At 38.0% G+C, this 24355-nt stretch overlaps 1 protein-coding gene across 5 annotated transcripts in view; it reads right to left on the reverse strand.

Moving 5' to 3' along the window:
• Nucleotides 1–24355, reverse strand: part of OSBPL6 (oxysterol binding protein like 6) — a 191131-nt gene that overhangs the window by 94291 nt on the left and 72485 nt on the right. For all 5 annotated transcript variants that reach the window (XM_067549166.1, XM_067549167.1, XM_067549164.1 and 2 more), the window contains exon 3: nucleotides 3160–3420. In XM_067549166.1, coding sequence (XP_067405267.1) covers nucleotides 3160–3258 — 99 coding nt within the window. In that variant the 5' untranslated portion in view covers nucleotides 3259–3420. The remainder of the gene's footprint in view (nucleotides 1–3159; nucleotides 3421–24355) is intronic.

A 24355-nucleotide genomic window follows, 5' to 3' on the forward strand; every position in this document is an offset into this window, starting at 1 on the left:
GTACCAAAGTGTCATAGTGAGGGAATACAGTACAAAGACATCTTTATTTTTGCAGCATGACTATATATTTAGTAACAAAGTATGATTACCATATATTTAAAACTAACCCACAACGGTCATAAATGGACACAGTACGTTTTGTGATATTTGCTCTTACTTTTAAAAATTCTGTTTGATTTCTTACTTGCTAAGTATCAAATTATGACTAGCCTTTTTGGAGTTAAATGTGGGATGGGAAAAAGAGCCTCCGCTACATGTGCAGCCCACAGAAGCTACTGTCACACTGCAGTCCTTGTGTTCACTACATTGCAGAGACTGCTCTCCTGCTACATCCCTGGGAAGCTCATGGCTGTGGCCCACCCCCAGGCTGGCACCAGCTTTCAGAATAGAAGAACTGCACCAAGGGGAGCACACTGCACCATCCTGAAGAGCTCTTCATGGGCTGCTAGGTAGGACTTCACAACAGCCCTATAGGGCCAGTGGCTAAATCCTACATTTTGACCCTAATTTGTAACAGATACCCTAGTCATCACTATGAATTAGCAACGTTCTACTACAACTGAATGATGGTGAACTCTCATGTTGACTAAAATTGGAACCAGCTTCTCTTTTACTGCTGGCTCCAATAGACTCTGTTTATTTATCAATTATTTAGTTATGGAGTCTGCAAAGTGGCAATGTCAGAGCTTTTTTCTGACTACTATTTCACTTAGATGATGTATGTTGCACAAATAAACCACCTACATTAAAATGCCAGCATTATCATACAGCAGATAATTTTCCACCCTCTGAAATGATTTGTCATAGTTGTCTTCACGCTCATTCAGTTTCCTGCACCATAATTTACTGGAAAACTGTTCCATAATTGCTAGTTTGACTTTGACAGGAATTATATGACAAGAAGATTTCAATCATTCACAGTCCAGAAATATCGAATGTTACCCTCACAATGACAATGAAAGCTATACTGACATTACATCCAATCACATCAAACTCCATTTCCACACAGATTACCCCATTGAGGAAACTGCTGTTTACCCAACTGCCACTTCCAAAAATGACTTATGAAAAGTCTAAGAAGGCAACAGCAGAAAACTTTCAAGGCCTCTCATGGCAAGAAAATTATTTTCAAGTTTTTCTCTTTATTAATTTGCAAAAAAATACAAAAAACACAAACAATGCAATAAGTAGAAAATATACATTAAAACTGCAATCGTAATGGGAACACTAGGACAAAAATGTGTTGATTTATTACCTCTAAGTTATTGTATAATAGGAATAACGTTCATGGTGTTTATTGTCTTGGGCACATTAACACCTTCAGTGGCAATTATATGGTTTAACTCGGCATCACTTCAAAATTAATCACTCACAAGCCATTCATGCTCCTATGAATTCCTCTCCCATAACATTATACTGTGTTTTAAATATTATGGCCAATATTTTCAAAAATGGGTGCTTAAATCAGGATGATGAGTACATATTTAGGCATCTAAATATGTGACCTGCTTTTGAAAAGTGTTCAGCACAATGGAGATTCTGGATGATCAGCATTTTTAAACTTTGTGCTGTATTTTATGTGCTTAAATATGGAATTAGCAGCTTATCCCTAAGCACCCATTTAAAAATTTTTTTACCAGTTATGATGAAGGACATAGTAAAAACTAGATGGATTAGACAGCTATTGTAAAAAGTATTCCAAAAAACTATTGTTTTCAAGTCTGTTTTCAGATCATTATCAAACTGCCTGCCTAAAGACATTTGGTGGATACTCTGTAAGGTGAATTTAGCAGAGCTTCCCCAAATCCTCTGTTATCCTTCCTTGGGTTTAACTGTCGGCGGATACAAGAAGATCTCACATGAGCTGATGTTTTAAACTGAAGTTGTCACGATTCTTAATCCAGATGGAGCCATGGCAAGTTGGAAGGGGCAGTATTTTGCCCAGGATTTTAAATGGATACAGCTGTGCTGTTCTATGTGAAATGAGCTGCTTCCTACATAGTCTATTACAGGCTCCTAGCCTCCTGCTTGTACCCAGGAGTGTGACTGCTTGTTCCTGCCCCAGTGAGCTTCATTCTCAATTAAACCTCATTGCAGGTGCAGCAGCCTATGGCTAATTGGTCTCTTGAATATGTTAACTCCTCCAGGGCCAGAGTGGGGTGAATGCCCCATCATGACTTTGTTATATTTTAAAATTCTGGTGTTGAATCAGTTCAGAAGCAGGATGGAATCTGAGTTCACACTACATTTGAGTCAAAATTTCAAACAGGTCTCTGTTCTTGCAAATGTTGAAAGTGCATCTATTTCCATGTGTAAAACTTAACATATCAGTGTATCTAGAAACCAGGAACATAATTTGATGTGCATTCACAGCTGCATGAGACCTGACCCCCTCCCACAGAGAAACCCACAGGAAGGACCAAGGGAGGAAGCAAACTCTACAACACTGACTACTACAGCGACCTGTAAGGTGTGTGGAGTGCTATGGAGTTGACCCAGAGAGAGGCATTCCAACTGCACAGATCCTGGGAAGCATATTAGCAATGGAAGCCCGGCGTAACTGGAAATGTACAAAATAATGTGGGACGTTCTATTTGAATCCCTACTAAATCAGAAACTATTTTTTGTAATCTGGTGTTTCTACAAAACATTTATGATACAATACATCATTCATACAGGTAGAACCTTGTTGCCTGGCAGGTCACCCCATATGGACTAGATGCCACATCTCCATAGTTATATCTGAGGTTAAATATTCACACAGTATGCAAAACATTTCAGCATTGATAGCTTAATACCTCTAAGGAAAATGCTTCCCAGGACTAAAGGACAAAGACTCTGGAAGAATTTTTCCTTAACTATGCCCAAGTAATTCTATCCCTCTTACCTACTATCCTACATCTATGTCATAGGTCTGGAGTTTATTTCTCCCCAAAAGCTTCCATATCTATGTGTTTTCCAAGTCACAAAAGAAAAGGAATAAGGAAATTACTGAAACATTGACATATCTTACCTCTTGTGGAAATTCCCAATTCTATTATCAAAAGGATTTAATTGCTGAGCATCAGGTTTTGGTACTATGCGGAAGAATGAATAAATAAATCCACCAAAAGTTACAAGTTACAGATGAATGTCAGTTCTCTAGGATCTTTTCCTTACCTGCCTGCTGTCCTTCTGAGATGATGAAAAGGAGGCACTTTTATGTGATGGGGTGGATGTTTTGTGAGCAGGAGAGATACCCTTCTCCTCCGAACTCATTTTTGCAGCTAATTTCTAGTGATGATCTTGTGCCATAAAGATCATACCAATCTTTTCTCAAACTCGTGTATGAAGAGAGGGGAAGGATTTCCTACATCATTCTACTTCACAAATGATCTTCTGGACAGGAGGAGATGAACTCAAAAGGCATCCAAACTTCACCTGAATTAAAACAAAAATGGTAGAGAGAAAGAATGAATAACTTTCACTCTGAAAAAGTTTCACTGCATATCTGTAAGCAAACAAAGAGATTCACTGTATTTGCATTGATAGAACTCTAGTCATTTCGTCAATATATTTAACCAATCTCAAAAATATTTACCTATGCTTGCTTGACATTATCCATATAAGAACAAACGTTGCTTTTCACTCTGACAATAGCAAATGAGATTTTAACCTATCCAAAAATTTCCTTTCTTCTAACAGGAAAGCCCACAGATGCATTACAGTGGAACTTACCATGGCTTGTTGCACCTTGGATGAAGAACTAGACCTGTCAATCAAGGCAGGCTAGGATGGCCACACCCGGGAAGACCCAGCTAGTTCAAAGTACTTCCAAAGATGCTTCATATAACTAATTCCTTCAAATTTTAATTCATGGGTTATTAGCTGGAACAGGATAGTCACACAAACAATCCCTACTGAAGTGCAACTTCAAATTTAACTCCAACTCCCAGCAAACATATATACATTATGCCCATAAAGAAAACTGAGGTGAAAGCAACAATTTAAGCCTTATTCATAACTATAATCTTGTGCCAGGTGGGTTGGATCCGCAGACTTTCCGGCTAGAAGAAAGGAAATTTTCAGAGAGAGTCAGATAAAATGTTCATATTCTTCTTTGCAGGGAAAGTCAACAGCTCCATTACAATGGGATATCCAGTGTGTGTCACCCAGTGGGAAAATAAAGGATGAATTCAGAAACAGATGTGTCTTCCCCCCACCATCAAAGAATATAATTGACTGGGGGAGGATAGTACAGATCCCTCCTTCCAGTGGCAGGAACTGATGAGACTTGCATATTTAATTTGTCAAACTTCGAGGAGGTATAGAAACATGACCAGGAGAGCACCCCACATCTCTCTTCATGTGTTTCAAATAATCCTTCAAGCCAGGAAGCTTCCATTACTCTGAATAAATTAGCATAAATGTTTGAGGGGAAAGGCAGTATCTACCTTTGAACATTTCTGAAAAGCACCAATTTAGCCATCTAACAACTGAAGCTTTGGCAGCTTTTTCTTTTTTTTTTTTTATGATGTGTGTTAGACGAGCAAAGCTAGAGCTTTTTTAAATTGTGTGCTACGTTCAGTTTTAATTATTAGAACTCTGCTGATATCAAGAGTATGGCAGGTGTGTGTGTGTGTTCCCAGAGGGGATTTTTATTTATTTATTTTGGTAGGTTGGTTGATTAGAATTGTTTTGTTTTTAAATGTATTTATTTAAAGGATGTTTTCCATGTGGGAAAAAAAGGATAGAAAAAAACAACAATTTCTTGTAACTGGGTTTATTTTGGAAATAAAACCTGTGTTAACTTTTGATACAACTTTGCCCTCATGAGAGGTGCAGTACTGCTATTTCCTAATAAGAGCTTAACTCTGAAAAGATTCCTTTGCCAAATTGATTGCAACTAAAATGACCATCTTTGAAAGACAGAAAATCTAAGAGCGTTTCTCACCATGGCATCAAAAAGGATGCTTAGTCAGGGAGATTCGTACCAGATTTAGATCCCAAAATGGAGGAACAGAGTTGAGAATTGAGGCATCTCCTAGAAATCTTACATGTAGACAAGAGGAAAATCCTGTGCCTGATTGCTCTCTAGTGAGCTGGAAATATCTACCATTTAGATTTTAGCATCTGAGGTTTTAGCCCCATGTTCTTAAGACTTTAGTGTATGAACTCAAAAACAAATGCTTTGCCCTTGCCTCAATGAGCTCTTTCCATGCTAGTGACTTCACATTATAGAGCGGGCCTTTCAACGTACCCTATCTCTGGAATACTTTCTCAAGCTGAAATAATTCTAACAGTGGCTTGTCACTAAAAGCCCTATTCATGTTTGTTTAAAGCATAACTGCCATTAAAAACAGTATTTAATACTCCAGATACCTCTAGTGACCGTGATATCTTGCTATTCTAAGTATATGGGTACCATAAACACTTGGAGAGGTAAATACTGAGCTTTAAAAGACATTCAATTTAAGGCGAAATTCACATTGATATAAGCGGACACAATTCTTCAAAATGCAACAGAGATGAACCTGTCCGTTTTACAATACAGATAAGTGGGGGAAAGTAGATACTCCATACTGACGAACAAATATTTTCTTCATTAAAAAAAACATTACTTTTCACTGTAGTACTGTTTCTACAAGAAATAAATAGGTCTCTATGGCAGTCTTAGGCTCTTTCAGCCCTTCAGCTCAGACACAGAAAAACTAACAAAGCTATACTCAGATTAGGATTCTCCCTTTCACCTTAGTATGCCAAGGACTGCTGGTCCATTTTGACGATGTTTTCATATTGTACAAAAACGTTATATAAGTATGTACTGCAGCGATTTATATCAACATTGGTATTTCAAGAGCTATACAATTTAATACAAATAAAAAAAAACAATTTTAATGTTTAAAATTTCTGCCCTTTACAAAGATTTGACATAGCAGAAAGCAGAGATGACTGTACAGTTCAGTGAACTGTACAATCAGTTGAGTCATTTAATAGCTAAAAGGACACGTTTTCAGCCATCTATGCTGAACAATGGAGGTCATTTACTTTTTTTTTTTTTTTTTTTAAACCACAGTAGCCTTTGGGGAAATGAAAATCAAATGGATTTTTAACATAGCTGATCTCCACTGAATTGATTTATGCGGAAAAAAATATATTTAGCATTGGCAGAGGAGGACAGTGATCTGACAATGTCCAATCCTTTTTAAAGGTGTTCAAGAAGGGTATGTACTATCGCTAGAGACAAACATGGTGCCAGCAAGTAGCATGCAAGAACTACAGCTTTTCCAGTGTTCTCTCATCCTGAACTGTTGTGAAGTGCCTTCTATTTAAGTCTAAAGCTTTAAATAAATAAATGCTGACTCTTGAGCCACACTGTGTGGTGCTTTTGTGATGTGCACAAATTCCCCCAAGGGTCAGAGCTCAGACAACCAAACCCATTAAACTTGTTAAATAACTGACTACAAACTAAGCCAGGTAGTTTTATTGCTTACCTCATAGTAATTCACAAAATTACACCTCCCTTCTTAATACAAATATAAACATTATAAGCTACATTGTGTGTGACCCAAACAGAACTTTCTGTTTACTGGTTCATACACAATGTAGCAAATTTTATGACATACATGTGCATTAGTATATGCTCAATGATGACGCTTCAGTTAATATTACAAGTGTTAACAAAATTAATTATTTCTAACACCTTATTACTAACATTTTAAAAAAGAATTAATGAAACAATTAGAGAAAGATGACTGAAAAATAGGTGGATACAGCCAGAGAAAGTATGAACACAAGTTATAATCAACAGCTGTATTTTAGAACCTGATGAAAAATCTCAGAAATGGTGTACTAGCTTTGAGCTTTCCTTTACTGAATTAAATTTAGATCTTTCTCTTCAGTAATTAGGGCTTATTTCCCAAATTCTGCCTGAAAATTGAAGCATAGTATCCTTCTAACAGCATATTAAAAGAGTTAAATTAAAAAACAACACTTCAAATGTAAGGAGATTTTAGTCTCTCCAGAGCTAAAATTGAAGCTTTCTATTAATTAATTAACCTGATTTTTAACTATCCCATTAAATTAATCAAAATTAAACCAGTCCTCCTGAAATGTCACAGATGGGCCTGCTCCTTTTTCTTCAGTCATTCTGTATTTTGCCATTGACTTTGGTGGGAACAGGATCAAGCCATACATCTGGGTGGAATATTTCTAGCTAACATGAGGGAAAGAAAAATCAGACAAGATGTTCAGAAAATATGCAAGTTCAAAAAATGAGGTTCACTTTATGAACATTTTTTCTAGCTTTATTTGACTAGTGATAACTGCAATTTGGTTTTAATCCTTTTTCTTGGCAAGGACTGATGCACTTGATTAGTTGTGGGAGGCTTCTTGGCAGAATTATGTAGGTCCAATTCTGCCATCCAAAGTCATGTGAAGTAGCACCTTACCACACACACAGTCCCATTGATTTCAGTAGGCCGACTCACAGAGAATGGTATTAGTCAATATATGTAAAGGTGGCAGAACTGAGTCATTAGTTATTAAAAGCTGTCTCTACATATGTCATCAACTCCATGGTGTTCCTAACTGCAGGGTATCTTTTAAAGAGCTTTGAAACTTCACACAAACCAAACATGAACTCCTGCATTATATAAAAATATCATACAATTTAGGAGCACTGAATGTTGCAACTGCTCTGGTGTAAACTTCCTAAGACCCACATCAAAGCATCTGTGCCATGAGGAGTCCTAGAGCAAATAGGTATGTATTAGGGAAGCCAGCCACCAGAAGAAACAGGCTTCCTAAAACACAAAAAATGGAGGGGATGGGAGAGATGATGGTGATCTAGAGAACTAGACTTGCCTACGGTAACAAAGTGAATGAGTCCTATCATTTTTCAATAAAGAGAGGCATTTCCTCATACACTCTTTGTTTATTTTTATTGTTTAATCTGTGCCTAATCCAAAAAGACCATACTACCCTCAACCTAAGCACATCACTTAGGCCAAATTTTTCAAATGTGGGTGCCTAAAATTAGACATCCAAACCCATACTAAGACACTTCAACAAATGGTCTGGTTGTTAGTTGTCAGGGATACTCAGCTCCCATAACTCTTTTTGAAGTATATAATTTCCTCTGATGTTATATGTAAATATATTGTAGCCTGCTATACATCATTTTTCAATGGAGGGAGGAACTTCCTCATATAGTCTCTGCTTATTTTTATTGTTTAATCTTGACCACTGAGTGCACTCCAAGTGAATTTTAGTTACAGGTAGAGATATGCAAATACAATACTTACCATACACACATTATAATGGGAAGTAAGTTACAGCTTTTTTATGAATTGGACTAATGAACTGAGTGCCCATTATTAGATATTTGTTGAGCATTTTCTATCTTCTTCCACTGATATAAATAAACAAAAAAATATTGCAGGATTAAGTAAAGATCATTTAGACTTTAAAGTTCATTCTTATTCCGTTCACTTTCCCCATAGCTGTCATCTACATTTTGACTGTGCCCACTTTTTCTGTCTCAAGGATTTTATGCAGTAAATCTCACATATTTACGATTCTTTCTGGGACAAAAACCTCTTCACATTTAGTTTGAATTTGGTATTCCTTGCCATTACAATTTCATTCCAATTATACTTTATGTAAGGTATAAGATAGAGTATGTTAAGATGAATTCAGTAACTTGGAGTTGTCATTTACTCTAATTTTTTGAATTTTACCATATGTATTAGTTATATATATTATATTCCCTTCCTAATTTAGCTTTAATATTGAGAATATATCAGATTTAGCCCCTAGTAAAAGCAGATTGAAACAAGAGGGGGAAGCTCTCATTGCACCTGCCCAGGAGAGTAGGAGCTGTGTGGAAGTGCTGTTTACCCCTGGATTTCACTGTAATCTGCTCACTCAGCTATAGTTTTCCACTTATTTTTAGCATACACTTTCCTGGGTGCTTAAAATCAAATATTACCTGGGATTTAGACACTGATAAGTAAAAACTAAATCCCTTCCTATTTCTATCATTTCATTTCTCAAAGGATTACAGTTGTGTTTTGGAAAATGAAGGAAATATAATCCCAGACACCCCTTCCTCAATTTCTCATGTGAGAATTCTAAAGTCTCTGCCCCTTTATGATTCTGCAGTATCAATTCCTCTTGTAAACCTATTAACACTGCCTTCTGCTATCTACTAACTGAAACAACATTCATTAAACCAGATGAGTCATGGTGAATGGTCAATCCCAGGCTGAGCTCTGAAGCAGTTTGCTTATCTTCTGTGTCAATATTGCATTAAGTAGTCTGAAAGATTTGTAAGCACTGAGAGCTACTTACTGATTTATCTCCAATTTTTATCTATATTGGAAGAATGCACAGGAGTCAACATTCTTGAAATAATCTCTTAGGAATCTTGTAGACAGAACAATTATGAAGAAGTATAAAATAAAGAATAAGATATTGATTTGCCATAAATGAATTCTCTACCCCATAAAATGATTGGGCAGGGCTTCATTTCAATTTATTTTGATAAATTTTTATTAAAAAAATACATGAAATTCATATGCAACTATAGATATCTTACATCAAGTTTTAGAATTTATTTGCATGTTATAAGCTACAAGGTTCAAGGAAACAAATGAAAGGAAATAAATGATTGTTCGGAAGAGATTTAATAGAACAGATTCAGAAGAGGACAACTAATTTTATTGGAAAAAAAAAAGGCTTGACGGCTGGATTGGGGTAAATGTTTAGACTAGAGCAGCGGTTCTCAACCTTTTTTTCCCAAGTACCACTCGGGTCAGGTACAGTCAGGTCAAGTACCGCTTCACCTGACTGTACCTGGCCCGAGTGGAACTCGGTAAATAAGCGGGAGGAACACTTTTGGCGGCGGCGGGGTTGCGCGGAGGGATCAATGCCCGCTGCCAAAACCCTGCCGCCGTTTGACCGTTTTCGGCGGCAGGGTGGGTGGGACTTTCGGCAGCAGTGGGCTTTCTCGGCAGCGGCAGGGGGGGATTCGGCGGCGGAAGGGTTTCTCGGCGGCGGCAGGGGGGGGATTCAGTGGCGGCGAGCATTCTCGGGGGGGGGGGGGATTCGGCAGCGGAATCGGCGGCGAGGTTTGCCTCGCGTACCACCAAGCCGTCTTCTGCGTACCACCGGTGGTACGCGTACCACCGGTTGAGACCCGCTGAACTACAGTAACAGGAGGCTGTTTATATTGATGGCAGCAGATAAATGGGGAAGTCAAAATTAGGCAATTCACAAAGGAGCAAAATTCAGGAAAGATATGAAACAGATTGGAACATATAAGCTGGAGGAAACAAATAGAGGGCAAGATAGATATGAGGAGAGAAAAATAGGAGTGTTTGAGGAACAGGTAGAGGAGCAGCATGGGGAAACGAACAGATTTTAGAAAGAAGCGACATGCTCATCCCAGAAGGAATGAGAGAAAGGAGCCACCTGTATCACTTCCAGGGAAAGTAGAGAACCCCCTATGCTGTCTTCCACACTGATTAGAAAGAAGGAAAGATGCCACCTGAAGATACCAACAGGGCAAGGGAACAGACCAGCTCTCCTCCACCTAAGGTCTCCCACCTTAAAATCATAATCGTAAACAGAAGTAGCCTTGGGAAATGAAGATGCAGAGAGAGGAATCTGATAAACACAGGCCTCAAGGGATAGAGTCAGAGAAACATTCAAAATGCAACCTTTTGATGCCTTGAATCAGGATATTGTTAAAAACAACAACAACAACAACCGTTATTCCACAGAATTTAAGTAAGACCATCTGGCAGTCCCCAGACCTCTCCTTATTTGGTGCATTGCCCTTGAATTGTTTTTGTTAACCACTGGAAGCTATGCACTTCTCACCAATTCCTCTGCTATAAATGGAAAAGGGGAGGGAAGGGCATGAAGATGGAGTCTCACGCTCTGGGCTGGTCAGCCATGGAGCTATTGACATTGCTTAGGAAAAGTCATCTCCACCTTCAGAAATGAAGAGTATTCCAAGGGCATAGAGCCTGGCCAACCTGTTGAAGCTCTGGACAGGGTGTGCTCCCTTGGAGCATCAGGGTCAGGATTTCTCCTGTGCCACAACAATTATTAGTAATAGTGATGAGAAGGTACCAATACACGTCTGACTTGCCCACAGCCCAAGGTTATAGGAGGTCCGGGGTTACCATCTGTAACAGAAAAAGGGCAGGGTTTGGAAGTTTTATTTGGATAGCTCCAAATAAAATCCAATCTCAAATGATAAGTCCCACTGATAAAATTGGTGCTGCTCTCCCCTAGCTATTTGCTTCTTATGACTGATTCTTTTCCACATAGTTGCCCAGAAGAGTCTATATGCTTATTAATATCATATGCAGTGTAGGAATAATTTGGACACATAATTTAGAATGTGGGAGTGGGTAAATGAACTAAAAAATGTGGATCTGTCTCAAAAACTTGAATTCTTTCAACATCAGCATTTCTACAGATTGTTCTACCAATAGGGGCAGTTTTGTATTTGGAGAGGAAGGATGGATAGGAGAGATTGTGTGTTTTGGGGATGTACAGAACAGCCAATCTGTATGCCACAATTCAGGGAGGCCAATCCTTCTTCTGTATAGCATACCGCATATTTTACTGAAGGTTTCTCCCCACACTGCTGATCTTTTTCCATGCAGTAAAATCATAATCCTACTTTCGTTGCAGCCCATGACAATGGATTATACATGTTGCAAATGCAAAAATACAACTAAAAAAACCTCATAATGTGGCAAAATACCAGTAATTTAATAAAATGCTTATGGGAAATGAGCGATTTGTCTTTTTTATAAAACAGGAAATCAATCACTTCATAGCCACTAACTCAGAAGCAGCCACATCAGCATTTAAGGTTCACCTCTGGGTGCTGATCTCTGAAATATATCCTGTTTTTACGACAACATCAGAAATCCATGGTGGTGCCTTTAGCTGACTAAGAAACCCTACAGAATTTAAAGAAGCCTAAAATTATGCAAACCAGAAAAGAAGAAAAAGAAATATGTTATGATATTTTAAAGCTGGAAATTAACACTGGTATTGGTCATTCATCTGAATCTGAAAGAAGAAACAGGCAAAATTACAATTATTGATGGAGTTCTCCATTACTATTGATCTTTTGATTGTACATGTTAATTAAAAGATCTCAGAAGTGCAGATGAGTTCCTCCTAAAATAACAGAGGTCAATACTGGCTGGTATATCTGAAGAAGAGAAGCCCATGCTTATCTCAGCACTAATGCACAGATTGGTGATCAGATGTATAACATAACAATCAAATCCCAAGACCCTGACCACATTCTTGTTTGAATTTAAAAATTAGGAAAGTTTATTCTCCAGGTTTTATTAAACACTAAACTCTACTGTATATGGGATATTGCTAACAGTACTTAATTTACAGAATTATTTGAAAAGAAATAAAGGCTATGCTCTCCCTTAAGTACATTCTATGATTTCCTGCTCAATATGTATTTAAGGGGACCATGTTTGCATTGTATTTAATTCCTTTCATAAATAACAGAAACAGAGAAAACAATAACTTTTCTAGTTTCTTCAGGTCTAGCTACCAAGTATCTTATCTCTGAAAAAACCCAACTTTTATATTTAAAATGAGTGAAGAGAGAAATACTCAGGTGGTCTGACACTCCCATGCACCAGTTTAAATTAGCTAGAACTGCAACTAGCTGTTTCATTTGATATTTGATGACACTGGAAAATATTAAATGGACACTTCTATTTACTTAATTGTCTCTCAATCATTACACTCTCTTTGTTTATTTAAGGTACCAGAAGCTAATTTTTTTCTCCGACAGATTTCCTTAATATGTGGGTGTCCAATTTTGGAGCATTTAACTTCCTACACCCAAGACTAGATGCTAAAAGCACAGGTACTCCTCCTCACTGACCCTCTCTTGAGCCATTCTGAATGCAGCATCTGAATACCAGCTCAGCCAATCTTGATCCTTCAGCCTCGCCCAGACCGGCCTTCGGTATCCCTGAAAAGTTCTGGCTCTGATAGCTTTACAAATTATAGGCCATGGTATCCTTATTAATGATGGGTCTTGCATTAAATAGCAAGAAGAGAAGACCTGGGTCACCAAATTGTTGGTGTTTCCAAGGGTCTATGCGTGGCAAACAACAAAACAGAGTACTAGGTTTACATCTAAAGACTGACCTTTCATTGTTCTGCCATCTCCTTCCTTGTGTCGTCATTGCATCAATCAAAGATGGGACTCAAGTCAAAGAAGGCCAATACGAGGGTCTAAATACTCTGATACTCTTCTTTTAAGAATTTGGCCTAGGTCTAAAACATATTATTTAAGTTCTGTGGAGCAAATTGTGTAATCTCTATTCAAGTGAAATGCCCAGTGAAGTAAGTCACATGTAAGGACTACAGGATTTGGCCTGGCTTAAAAATTCCATTCATCTGCCCAGGACAGCAACTTGGATACTTCCCATGACCTGTATGTCTGGATGGAGAGGTAGGGATGCAAAAAGGACGATTACCATTAACTTCTGCTGATTTAAGTTTTCATTTGAAAAAAAAGTCTCACATATGGTTGCAAAAAAGTCAAATGTTGAACTAAATGTAAACCAGTGCAAAGCTGCCTTCCTGAGTATGCAGATAAACTGCTCCACAGCCTTTGCTGCTCCTAATTTAGCTAGGCAGCAATACAATGAAAACCGACAAAACTCTGGTCAGTTTTCACTACTGTTATTCAGAATCTTTTGAGCTAAGGTGACAAGAATTACACGATCTCCACTTCACACTTGCTCTTTGAGAAAGCTCTGATTATTAGCAGAGGCAGGCCCCTCAGCCACACATACTTCACATTATGCAGAACCAACACCAAAAAGCTATCCCCGCAACAGAGCTCTTTTCCCTAGAATGGGCCAACCCCCAACACCAGGAGTTTATTGCTACCGAAATGTCGCATCTGCAAGAGTTCCTGCCTCTGATGAAATGAGAAGTAGATATCCCAAATTACCTATATATTGATTGAGCTGACAATTTATTGTACTGTAACATGTTGTTACAATCAATGCATTAACATTATAAAACTAAAGTTGGAACGAAGGAAAAAAAATCCCTAGGAACCTTCCACATAACAGTTATTATTACGGCAGAAAGTCAAATTTTTACTCAAGGTTTAAATGATATAGTCCTTCCATTACAAAAATGTAATTTAATAGCAGGCCCTGTAACAGCAACAATCAAGGTCCTATGCAAGGTCCTGACAAAGTACTAATTATTTGTGGCATATATACGATATGGAAGAACCTCACTTATCCTCTCTTTTATTAATCCACACATTCAATAATTCCCATCAAACCCCCCTCATTTTCCCACTTAGTAAAGATTTAACAGTACAGTGCTGTATATTGCTAAGATTTAATGCAGGGATCAAAAATTACTCTAGTTGAGGTCCAGATATCCCTCATGAATTCTCAAAGCAAGAAATGATGTGCCATTGGAAAGCCTGAAAATCGTTTTTAGCACTACTGGCTTGTGAGATGCAAGATATTAAAAATCTCATCATCTGATTACCATCATCTCTTTCAGGTACTTTAAAAGCTAGATTTCCAAGATCTGAACAGTATAAAACATGAATCTCTAATGATAGGTGTTTATAATTATGCTTGAATTGAAATGTGTGTGCTGGGGGGATGGAAGAGAATAGTGGAATATACTGATTTTTAAGTGAGAGAACACACTTTCACAAGATTTAAGTTATTGGGTAGCTATTTTCATAAAACATTGCCGATCCCACATTTAGGGAGTGCTACAACCATCCAGCTAGGTGGAGAAAAACTGATCATAAGGAAAAATGGATGAAATCTGTTATTTTCTCCACTTGCTTGGGCCACTGTGACTCTTGTTAAACATGGAAAAAGGAACTGCTTATAATGTCAGCAACAGCTGAGAGGTCACTTGAACAGCCTCTCAGTTTTTGCTGGGAGAGGGAACTTACAGCAAAGTTACAAATATTAACATTAGATTTTGTGAAACTACTTAAGTTTTGTATGTTGATATTTAATAACAGAGCAAGAATACTTAAACTGCTGAATTAGGTGGCAGTCATGCATTAAGGTCCTATATTTCACAATCTGACGGAGATAGGAAATGCTTTCAGGATCAGTAAACTTGTCTTATTACTGATCTTAGATCAGTGGGAAAAATATTTTCGATCCTTGCCTAATGTACTATAGTACATTTGCAAGTGATTCTATGAAAGATTATCAAAATAATTACAGTTAGTTTATATTTTTCCAAATAAATGGACAAAGCATTTTTGATAATGCAGCTGATTTTTAAGTGCGCTTGTTTGCTTACTCTCTAAAACACAAAATTCAGTTCTCTCCAAAGGGTATCATAAGCAGTTAGTGGGAATTCGGGCAGTTTATTCTGCTTATACTACCAGCTTTTACCAGATTTCATTAAGTTGGTGTTCACTCACAGTTTCTATGTACTCCCAAGACACTTGGTATGATTTCTACAACAGTGAGTACCACTTGTATTTCAGTCGTGGTTCAAATGTATTCCAATCTGGTATAAAGGATGTTAATTATGCTTTAAAATATATTGCTAAAACTGATGTCATCAATGATGATCTCAAGTGAATGGATCAGGTCAAATAACAGATAATCAGATTCTGACAAGAGATCAGTACAACATCTGCCTTTCCTATTTTCAGTTTGCCTACATGATTAAGTATAATTTTCTGCCCTTCCAGAATCCCTGAAGCATACATGATAATTAGTGGAGTTCCAGTGCATTCAAACCTCCAGCTTAACTGATAATTTGGAAATGAGCCTTCAGCTCATTTTTATCCTCGGAGGATGGACTCAATAGCTGAAGGGACCCTAGGATTTATTTGTTGTTTCTCCTCGCTCAGTCTGCTGCAGTTATAGGATATTATTGATTCACAGGTTTCAGCCGTGTGGAAATATTTGCCATATTGTAGTAGCAGGTCATGTACACACACTGCATGTAGGCACCATAGCACACGACAAGCAAGGAGAGGGCATATTTTTAAAGCTTTTAACTATAGTCCATCATTTCTCCATACAAATATAACAGGAAACCTGTTCATATGGTGGCTGCTTCCAGTTAAGTGTAAAATCTAGAGACGGTTGAAAAATTTATAGACTTTTTTTGGAACAAAAAATAGCTTTTTAACAAAGTGGAAATTTTCTCATGAAAATTTCTGGTTCCATTATAATTTCTCAAGTTTTAATAAAAAAATGCAGTGTTTTGGTTTTCAACAACCAAAATCAAAAAACAAAAAACCCCACCAATCCAAAACCCAAAACATTCTGTAAAACAATTAATGTGATGTTTTCATTTACTTTGAAATTTTTCATAGAAAAACAAAATACATTTTTCAGCCAACTCTTGTAGAGCTCTTTCCATGTGAATACTTTCCTGAATTCACACTGGTTAAGACAACTTGTGCCAAGAATGAGTTAGAATCCTATGGACTGCGAATAATGCACCTTTCAAGTGAAGAAGACTACTGGTCCACAATGGAGACTGTAGCTTCCCTTTAAGCAAGGGCTCCAGAAAATGTTCAGAAAAATTGTACTAATCTATTTGGAGAGCATGAAGGAAATATAAGCCCATGTCCCTCTGTGACCCTAGTCATACTGGATTATTCCTTTTATTCACTTCTTTCCCCCAATTTTGTGGTTTTGGCAAATGTTATCACTTGACTGAATATTTTATTTTTCCTAATTACTTCAATATTTACTGCAGACAATTTTATTATGAAACTAGAATGATACAAAATCAATGTGATGCACAACAAATGGACTAAAAGTGGCTGATAGGGCTCAATATGTAATTGTAAATGGGGAAATCATCAAGTGGATTTTTTTAGTGGGGTCCTGCAGGGATCAACTGTTGGCTCAAAGCTATTCATTATTTTTTATCAATGACTGGAAAGAAAACAAAATCATTCCCTGATAAAGTCTGCAGATGACTGAAAGTTTGGGGGAGTGGTAAATAATGAAGAGTATAAATCACTCATACAAACATTGCAATACAGTGAAAACATGCATTGCAATACAGTCAAATGTAAGGTCACACAATTAGGAACAATGAATACAGGCCATAAATGAATACAGGCCATAAATGGCGGACTCGATCCTGGGAAACAGTGACTCTGAAAAAAACTTGGAGGTCCTGGTGAATAATCAGCTGAACATGAGCTCCCAGTAGCGTGATGTTGTGGCCAAACGCTATAGTAACCCTTGGATGCATCAACAGGGGAATCTCAATTAAAAGTAGAGAGATTATATTACCTCTGTATTTGGCACTGGTGCAACCATTACTGCAATAATGTGTTCAGTTCTGGTATCCACAATTCATGAAGAATGTTGATATATTCAGAGAAGAGCCATGAATGAATGAAGGATTGGAAAACAAGCCTTACAGCAGGGGTTCTCAAACTGGAGGTCAGGACCCCTCAAGAAGCCATGAGGTTATTATGGGGTTGGGGGTGAGTTGTGAGCTCTCAGCCCCCGTGCGTGCTGGGGCTGAAGCTGTCAGCCCCATGCATGGCTGACAGCCAGAGCCTTTCACAGCTGGGTAGCTGGAGAACAGTGGCTGCTGGTCGGATGCCCAGCTCTGAAGGCAGCACCGCCACCAGCAGCAGCGCAGAAGTAAGGGTGGCATGGCATGGGGAGGTGGGTGACATGGCATGGGGGTGGAGTGGGGGATCATCACTTTTTTTCTCTGTGTGTGTGTGCGCGTGGGGGGGGGGGGGGGGGTTGTTATCACAGCCTGAAATATTTTAAAGGGAGACCCAGCAAAAAAAAGTTTGAGAACCCCTGCCGTATAATGATGGACTCAAGGAGCCTAATCCATTTAGCTTAAGAAAGAGATGGTTAAGGTGTAACTTGATCACAGTTTATAAGTACCCACACAGGAAACTGAAATTTGATAATGGAGGGCTCTTCAACTGAGCAAACATGTATAACAAGATCCAATGGCTGGCAGTTGAAGCTTGACAAATTCAGACTAGAAATATGGTATACATTTTTGATGGTGAGAAACAATTTACCAAGGGCTCTGATGGATTCTCCATCACTGGAAATTTTTTAATCCAGATGTCTTTTAAAAGATATACTCTAGTAACTAGAGTATAGTCTTATACAATACCTTTAAGAGCATGCCCCTGTTCACCCTGTGAGCTAGCTCCTATAGGAGAAGTAGCCACAGAGGTTTCCAAAGAAGAAAGGAATGGCAATCTCATGAATGACTGATGACTATATAAAGAGATATTTTTAAAACTTCTTATATTTTTGCCATCTTGGAATAGGCTCCAGAGTTGTGTTAGGAATGTACAAAACATAACTTCTTTCTTAATTCAAAAGTCATTCTATGGCTCAGCAAGTCAATTTTTGGCATTGATGAATCAAGAGGAAAGTCTCCAGCAGTTTGAGAGCATAGTTTAATGCTCTCTACTCCCAATCAGCTCTTTACAAGAAGCCCTCACAAATCTCATCCAAAATGGTTTGGTTTTCTGCTGAATAGCTCATACTGGAATGCTCAGGCTGTGACCTCTGTGGTATAATTTCTCCTGAACAGAATCCTATACAACAACTAGTCATTTTGCAGCACAATTTGCTTTAATGGTGCCATAGATAGGTATATAGATGGGCTATTATTCTGATCGTCGCTGCATCTCACACAGGTCCAGTATTCACATACTATAGAAACAGAAAGGTGAAAAAGCAAATTTCTGCAAAATTGTTATTCTACTACACAGATTATCAGCAGCAAACAGAGATTGTTCCCGAGTATGCTGTGTAGGGATTTGTAAACCTTCAAAAATGACAATCTAAGAATAGGAGAATCTACATTTAGTGATCAAACTGCATGAATTTGCAGAATAATAAATAAAGACTGTCAAAATTAAAAGCTGCATTGCTGTAATTCAGCACTGCAGTAACCTTGTCATTTTTGTGGTGTACTATGGTGAATCACTCAAATATTTCCTAGTGTGTTAGGAAACATGCTTCTCCCAGACCCCCTCAGATCCCACTTTTTACCTTTGTACATAATACAAAGAAAATCCCATTCCTGAACCTTCATACCTAGGGCCCGGGCATTTACATTTAGTTGCCCTTTGGAGTTGCATAGAAAGCCCCAGGGCAGTAATGCATAGCTGAGAATCCTGCTTCCAACCCATCTGTGTTTAGAAGGATTTTCCTTTAAACACCCCAGTCATTACTGAATGACCTTCTGCACTAGTAGTACTTTGTGGGCATGAAATTAGTTTTCCTGCTTTTGCCATGTGACAGCCCAGAGTGTGCTCCTTGTCCTTTTAGCAGAGTGTACACAAGGTCATTAGCAATGAAGGATATAAGGACAAGAAAGCTAGATGATTTCAGGGTTTCAAAGATGGCAAGTCCAGCACGAGCACATTGTGTTCAATCAAACCAAGCACACACTGAGAAATCACGGCTTTGTCAGTGAATGGAAGATATGGTGTTCAGTCAGTCAGTCAGTTGAAAAACTTGTTTATTTTATATGGTTAAAGATGAGGTAGTTCTGTGGCTAGTGGACTGTCTGACACTCTCTGTAATGTCCCTATCCCCAAATACCACAAACAACCCTGCATTCCACAACAGAGAAGAGCCAAAGGGCTAACAAATAAGCATGAAGAATAGCCCCAGAGAAGTCAGAACACAACCCTAACATCTTGTCCCAAGGTTTCTGTTTAAAACCCAATTCCCTGCACTGTGTTCCATACCTCATGGTCCCATCCCCTTCAATGCCCCTTCTCTATGCCCCCTATTCAGTGCGTTCCGTCCTGTCTCTCCCTGAAACCAGGGAGTACAGCTCCATGCCATCTCTCCACATGCTCAAAGCCCCTTAATGCCTACTTCATGTTCCTCCCAGTCCCTTCTCCTCAACTTTATGCTTGCCCCTTCCATGCCTCCTCATGGACTCCTGCCCCCTCAATTTCCCCTCATTCTCCTACCCCTCACACTCTATTCATGCCCCACAACTCTTGTTCAGCCTTGACACTACAGCAGCAGTACAACCTGGAGTCAGCAGCAGCTGCACTTACATCAATAAACATTTTAAAGCAATTAAAACCATGAAAACAGCTCTGTGGCCTTGACCACAGATTAGAGAAGAAAGGAAAAAAACAGACAAAGAAACAATCTACTGAGCCCTGCCACTTTAACACACATGAACCTCTACACACAGGGTTTCTCTGCCCAGGCACAAGGTCTGGGGAATCAGAAGTGGGGCTTTCTTCAGACTGGTCCAAACAAAACATGGCTTCCTTCAGTTGAAGGAAAATAAAACAGTACTTAACTTGTAGTCTATTGTTAGCAATGGAGTCCTGTATAAGCAAGATGGTCAGTTTCCCAGTTCTTCTTTTTTTCCTTGTCTGACTCTGACAATTTTCCGACCCTGTTTACTTTGTTTCCTCGCTTCTCTTTATATTACTTCTCTAAGAACTCTTAGATTACCCTCCCCTTATGTTAGCATGAGTGTAGTGTTATCCCATCATAAACTGTGATGTGAATCTTTATAATTGGCTTTGTAATATAATTTTAATGAGGGGCTTAAAATAATAATGAATGTCAACATCGGCACTAGCACTTACATTATGCTTTTCAGCTACAGATCTCAAAGCACTTCAGAAAAGAGAAGAAATTTAATTATAGCACAGGCTCAAACCAGTTATAGCACATACAGACAATCTGCAAGTTCCTGTCAGTACTACCAAAACATCTCTCTTTCTCCATCATAACTTGAAACACAAGTCCCATTCAAGTCCTGGTCTTTTCCCAGAGAGAGGCTAACAACAGTATGATATTGTCTTCAGCTTTTAGTTTGGCAGAAAATGCATTAAGAATTCAAGCAAAATCAAACTGATTTTCACGTGCTCAAACTGATCTCCAGAAGTGAAATGCAAGTGCCACCAAATTGCCTATTTTAAAAAGAAAGTTTGAAATAGACCCCAGTATTTCTCTACTCTCACCAACCAGAAGCAAATACCTTTATCTTTGATTATCAAAGTCAAGGTTTAGAGCTTGTTCTGAATAAGGCATCTCTTTGGGTTAGTAAGTTATCATCAAATATTAAAAACTCAGGATATTTAGAAATTCAGTACTTGATATTCATTAAAAAGTTATCAGATAAATACAGTACCTCATATCATGTTCTGGATTTTGAAAGCTTGACTCACCACTGAATTGAATACATGAAATTCAATTTATTTATGTATTTTTAGTTATTTCATGTGTACATTAGACACTAACCTACCCTCAAACATCATTCTAATTCAATTTTGTGAGCCTTCCAAGTCAGATTTACATGGTAGCTTTATTTTGTATATTTGACAAATATGAGTATCAATTATTAAAAGAACAATTCAAAAGTAATCTGCCTGCTTAACTAGGGTGAATGCAAGTCTTACTCTTAACTGGATAGGATAACAAACAGCAAATCATGAACTGCTCTTTGCAGATTTTATTTAAAAGATATTCAGTAGAAAATTGCCCAGAATAATAAAAAGGCGTGTTGACCACACAGGACCTCCTGTGACAAGATGTGTATACCTCATCACAGCAAACCGAGGAAAGGATAACAGATTCCTTGCAAGGGAGGAAAACTACCTGCTCTACCCAAAGAGAGCATAAGAGCTGCCTGTCCTGAAGACAGGGACTGACAGACAGGCTTCATTTTTGAAGCAGGACTTTAAAAGTAAGTGTTTAAATTACAGACTAGGATCTACAGGGGTGAACCCAGTGCCTGAATTCTGATCTGAGAGGATTCTGTGTACAGCGCCAAGGTTTAAATGGCACTGAGGGAAAGAGACACTATACTTAGTTTTCAGTTCTTGAGACTGTTGATGTAGTATCTCCCAGAGAACTAAGGGAATTTGTTGTGAGCTAATCCCTATTCTAGACCCACGATATGGCCTTGTTTAATGCCTCCAATTGAGCTATACTGTACTGTGAGAACCCCAAATTCAGCTGGACCCCAGCCATCCACCACTCTAAACAAAATGTTAAGATGTTTGACCTACTGTTCCCTAAATCTGGCAGTGCTCTGCTCCCGGAGAAGATTAATCACTAATTAGAGTGTTTAGTCTCCCAAATCCCACTTGCTGAACACAGGCCTTTAAAATAAAAAATACAAAAGAAGAAAGAGGGATCTCAGAAATTATGATGTTTCTTTAATGTAAAGTCCATATGGTCCACATCTTGGGAGACCCCAACCAATCTTTAGGCAGGACGTTGTAGCTTTGATACAAGGCCTATTGATAGGAAATGGCAGAAGTAGGAGGGAAACAAAGAATCTGAAGAACTGCACTGGCCATAGAAGAAAGAAGGATTAAAGAGTGAATCATAATGCATACACACAAAGGGGCCAAATTAAAGTTACACAGCAATCCTAATTCTGCCATTTCCTGCCATATGAGTGCTTTACTTTGCAACCTTGATGTTCTTTTAATTCCGTTTTTTTCTGGGGGTTTAATAATATTACACATTTTTACATAGCTATATAGATGAACACATACGTAAGGAAATGATCTATTCTCCGAATATAGTGAAATTCCCAAAATTCATGCAGAAAAGATATTACATGCACACTAGAACCACAATAGACTAAATATAATAAATATAGCTCAAGAAATAAACAGTATGTCTAGCTTAGCAGTACAGCAATGCATTTGATTGTTGCATAATGAAAGAAAGCCATTAATAGCTAAGTATTGCAAGTAGTGTTTTAATACTAAAAGTATTTTCTCAGACCAAAAATCTCTGGAATAAAATTTCTAGAGAAATTAACACAACAGAGATGGTTCATGATTTTAATAAAGAACACAGTATTTGTTTTAAAGCTGGACATTCTCCACATTTTTTCAGATTTTGAGCAATTTATTATCAAATTCAGAAAAATGTTAATCACTAGATGATAAAAACAGTGCTTACTTCATTGGTATCCAGTAGGCTTGACTAGACTATGAATTGTATTTCTTAACATTAACTAAAACAGGGTGAATGGTTTGGAAATGAAGCTACCCAGAGAAACCCCATTCAAACTAACTCTGAACATCATAGGCTGGTATTTGGAAGACTCTTAATGCTGCTACGTGATGATGCCACATCACAATATGTCCTTGTTTTACGAATGACATTACAATGCCGCTCCAGAAGTGTCCATGCTCTCAGTGCCTATTCCTTGAGTGTGGAGACTAGTCTGTGGACGGCTTCACGCAGATGTTGCACAGCTTCCACAGTACAGGGAGAAGGTTAAGGTCAGGTGTCTTCTCTCTGTGACTTTTCTTTTTCCATCATCTACACACCTGGTAGGCTGATGTGATTATGTTTGCACTGTTATGTTTTATGGCAATGCTAGAATGCAAATCTTCACATCATGTCAAGTTCAGGATTCACCAAAATCATTCTTTGGTTTGCTCTCTTCTAATCTGACCTAAAAGCAATTTACAATCTTACACATGAGATCTCGCAGATCTGGTCAAAATTATGTGTACACAATTCATATTGCTGTTTAAATATTTTTAAGATCAACTCTAATGCTCAATAACTATAAAAACCGTTCTACAATCCTACATCTCCAGAATTGCTTTTTGCATATTTATTTTAACCAAATATTTAAATTACATATTAGTGCTGCTTTATGCATGTGAAAATGATTAATAAAACATGTAAGATTTTTAAAAGCATATGGTATACTAAATTTATCCTAATGCAAGTATTTTATTTTATTAAGCAGAGAATGTTAGAAAAAAACAAGTAGGCTTATGCTTTCTCAATATATTTTTATTATAACTGGCTCAAAGTAACATCTGAGACAAGAGAAGAGATTTGCATAGATGATAGCTGTTCTGCAACTTACATTTAATCAAAATCTGGGAGTAAAAATCACTATGTATTATTTATCCTCTTCCTAGGAACTCAGGAGAGAGACCTCACTTGCAAACTAAATTACTGCATGTTGAGTAAGTTTGCTATTAGTGGGAGTGATGCTTTTTTAAAATCATACTAAGGACACATTAAAATAGTGTTAAACAGAATGTCTGAGCTTGGGCTTCCAAGTTATGTGCGGTCTATTTTTCATATATCAATTGACTTCTGTTTGCATGTGAATTTTGAATGAAATCCTGTCTTCACTGAAGACAACAGCAAAACTCCCTTGATTTCATCCTTTGTCTGTAAACCATCTTTGGGCTAGATCCTCCCACCATTACTAATCTTAAAATGCATCTTATTCCACAAGTAGCTGCATGATTTTAACAGGGGTAGTCATAGAGAAAGCTGTCATTCAGCATGTGTGC

The sequence above is a fragment of the Emydura macquarii genome, unplaced genomic scaffold (genome assembly GCF_026122565.2).
Source record: "Emydura macquarii macquarii isolate MOO-44397 ecotype Brisbane River unplaced genomic scaffold, CSIRO-AGI_Emac_v2 contig_1253, whole genome shotgun sequence".
In the NCBI taxonomy this organism is placed as follows: domain Eukaryota; kingdom Metazoa; phylum Chordata; order Testudines; family Chelidae; genus Emydura; species Emydura macquarii.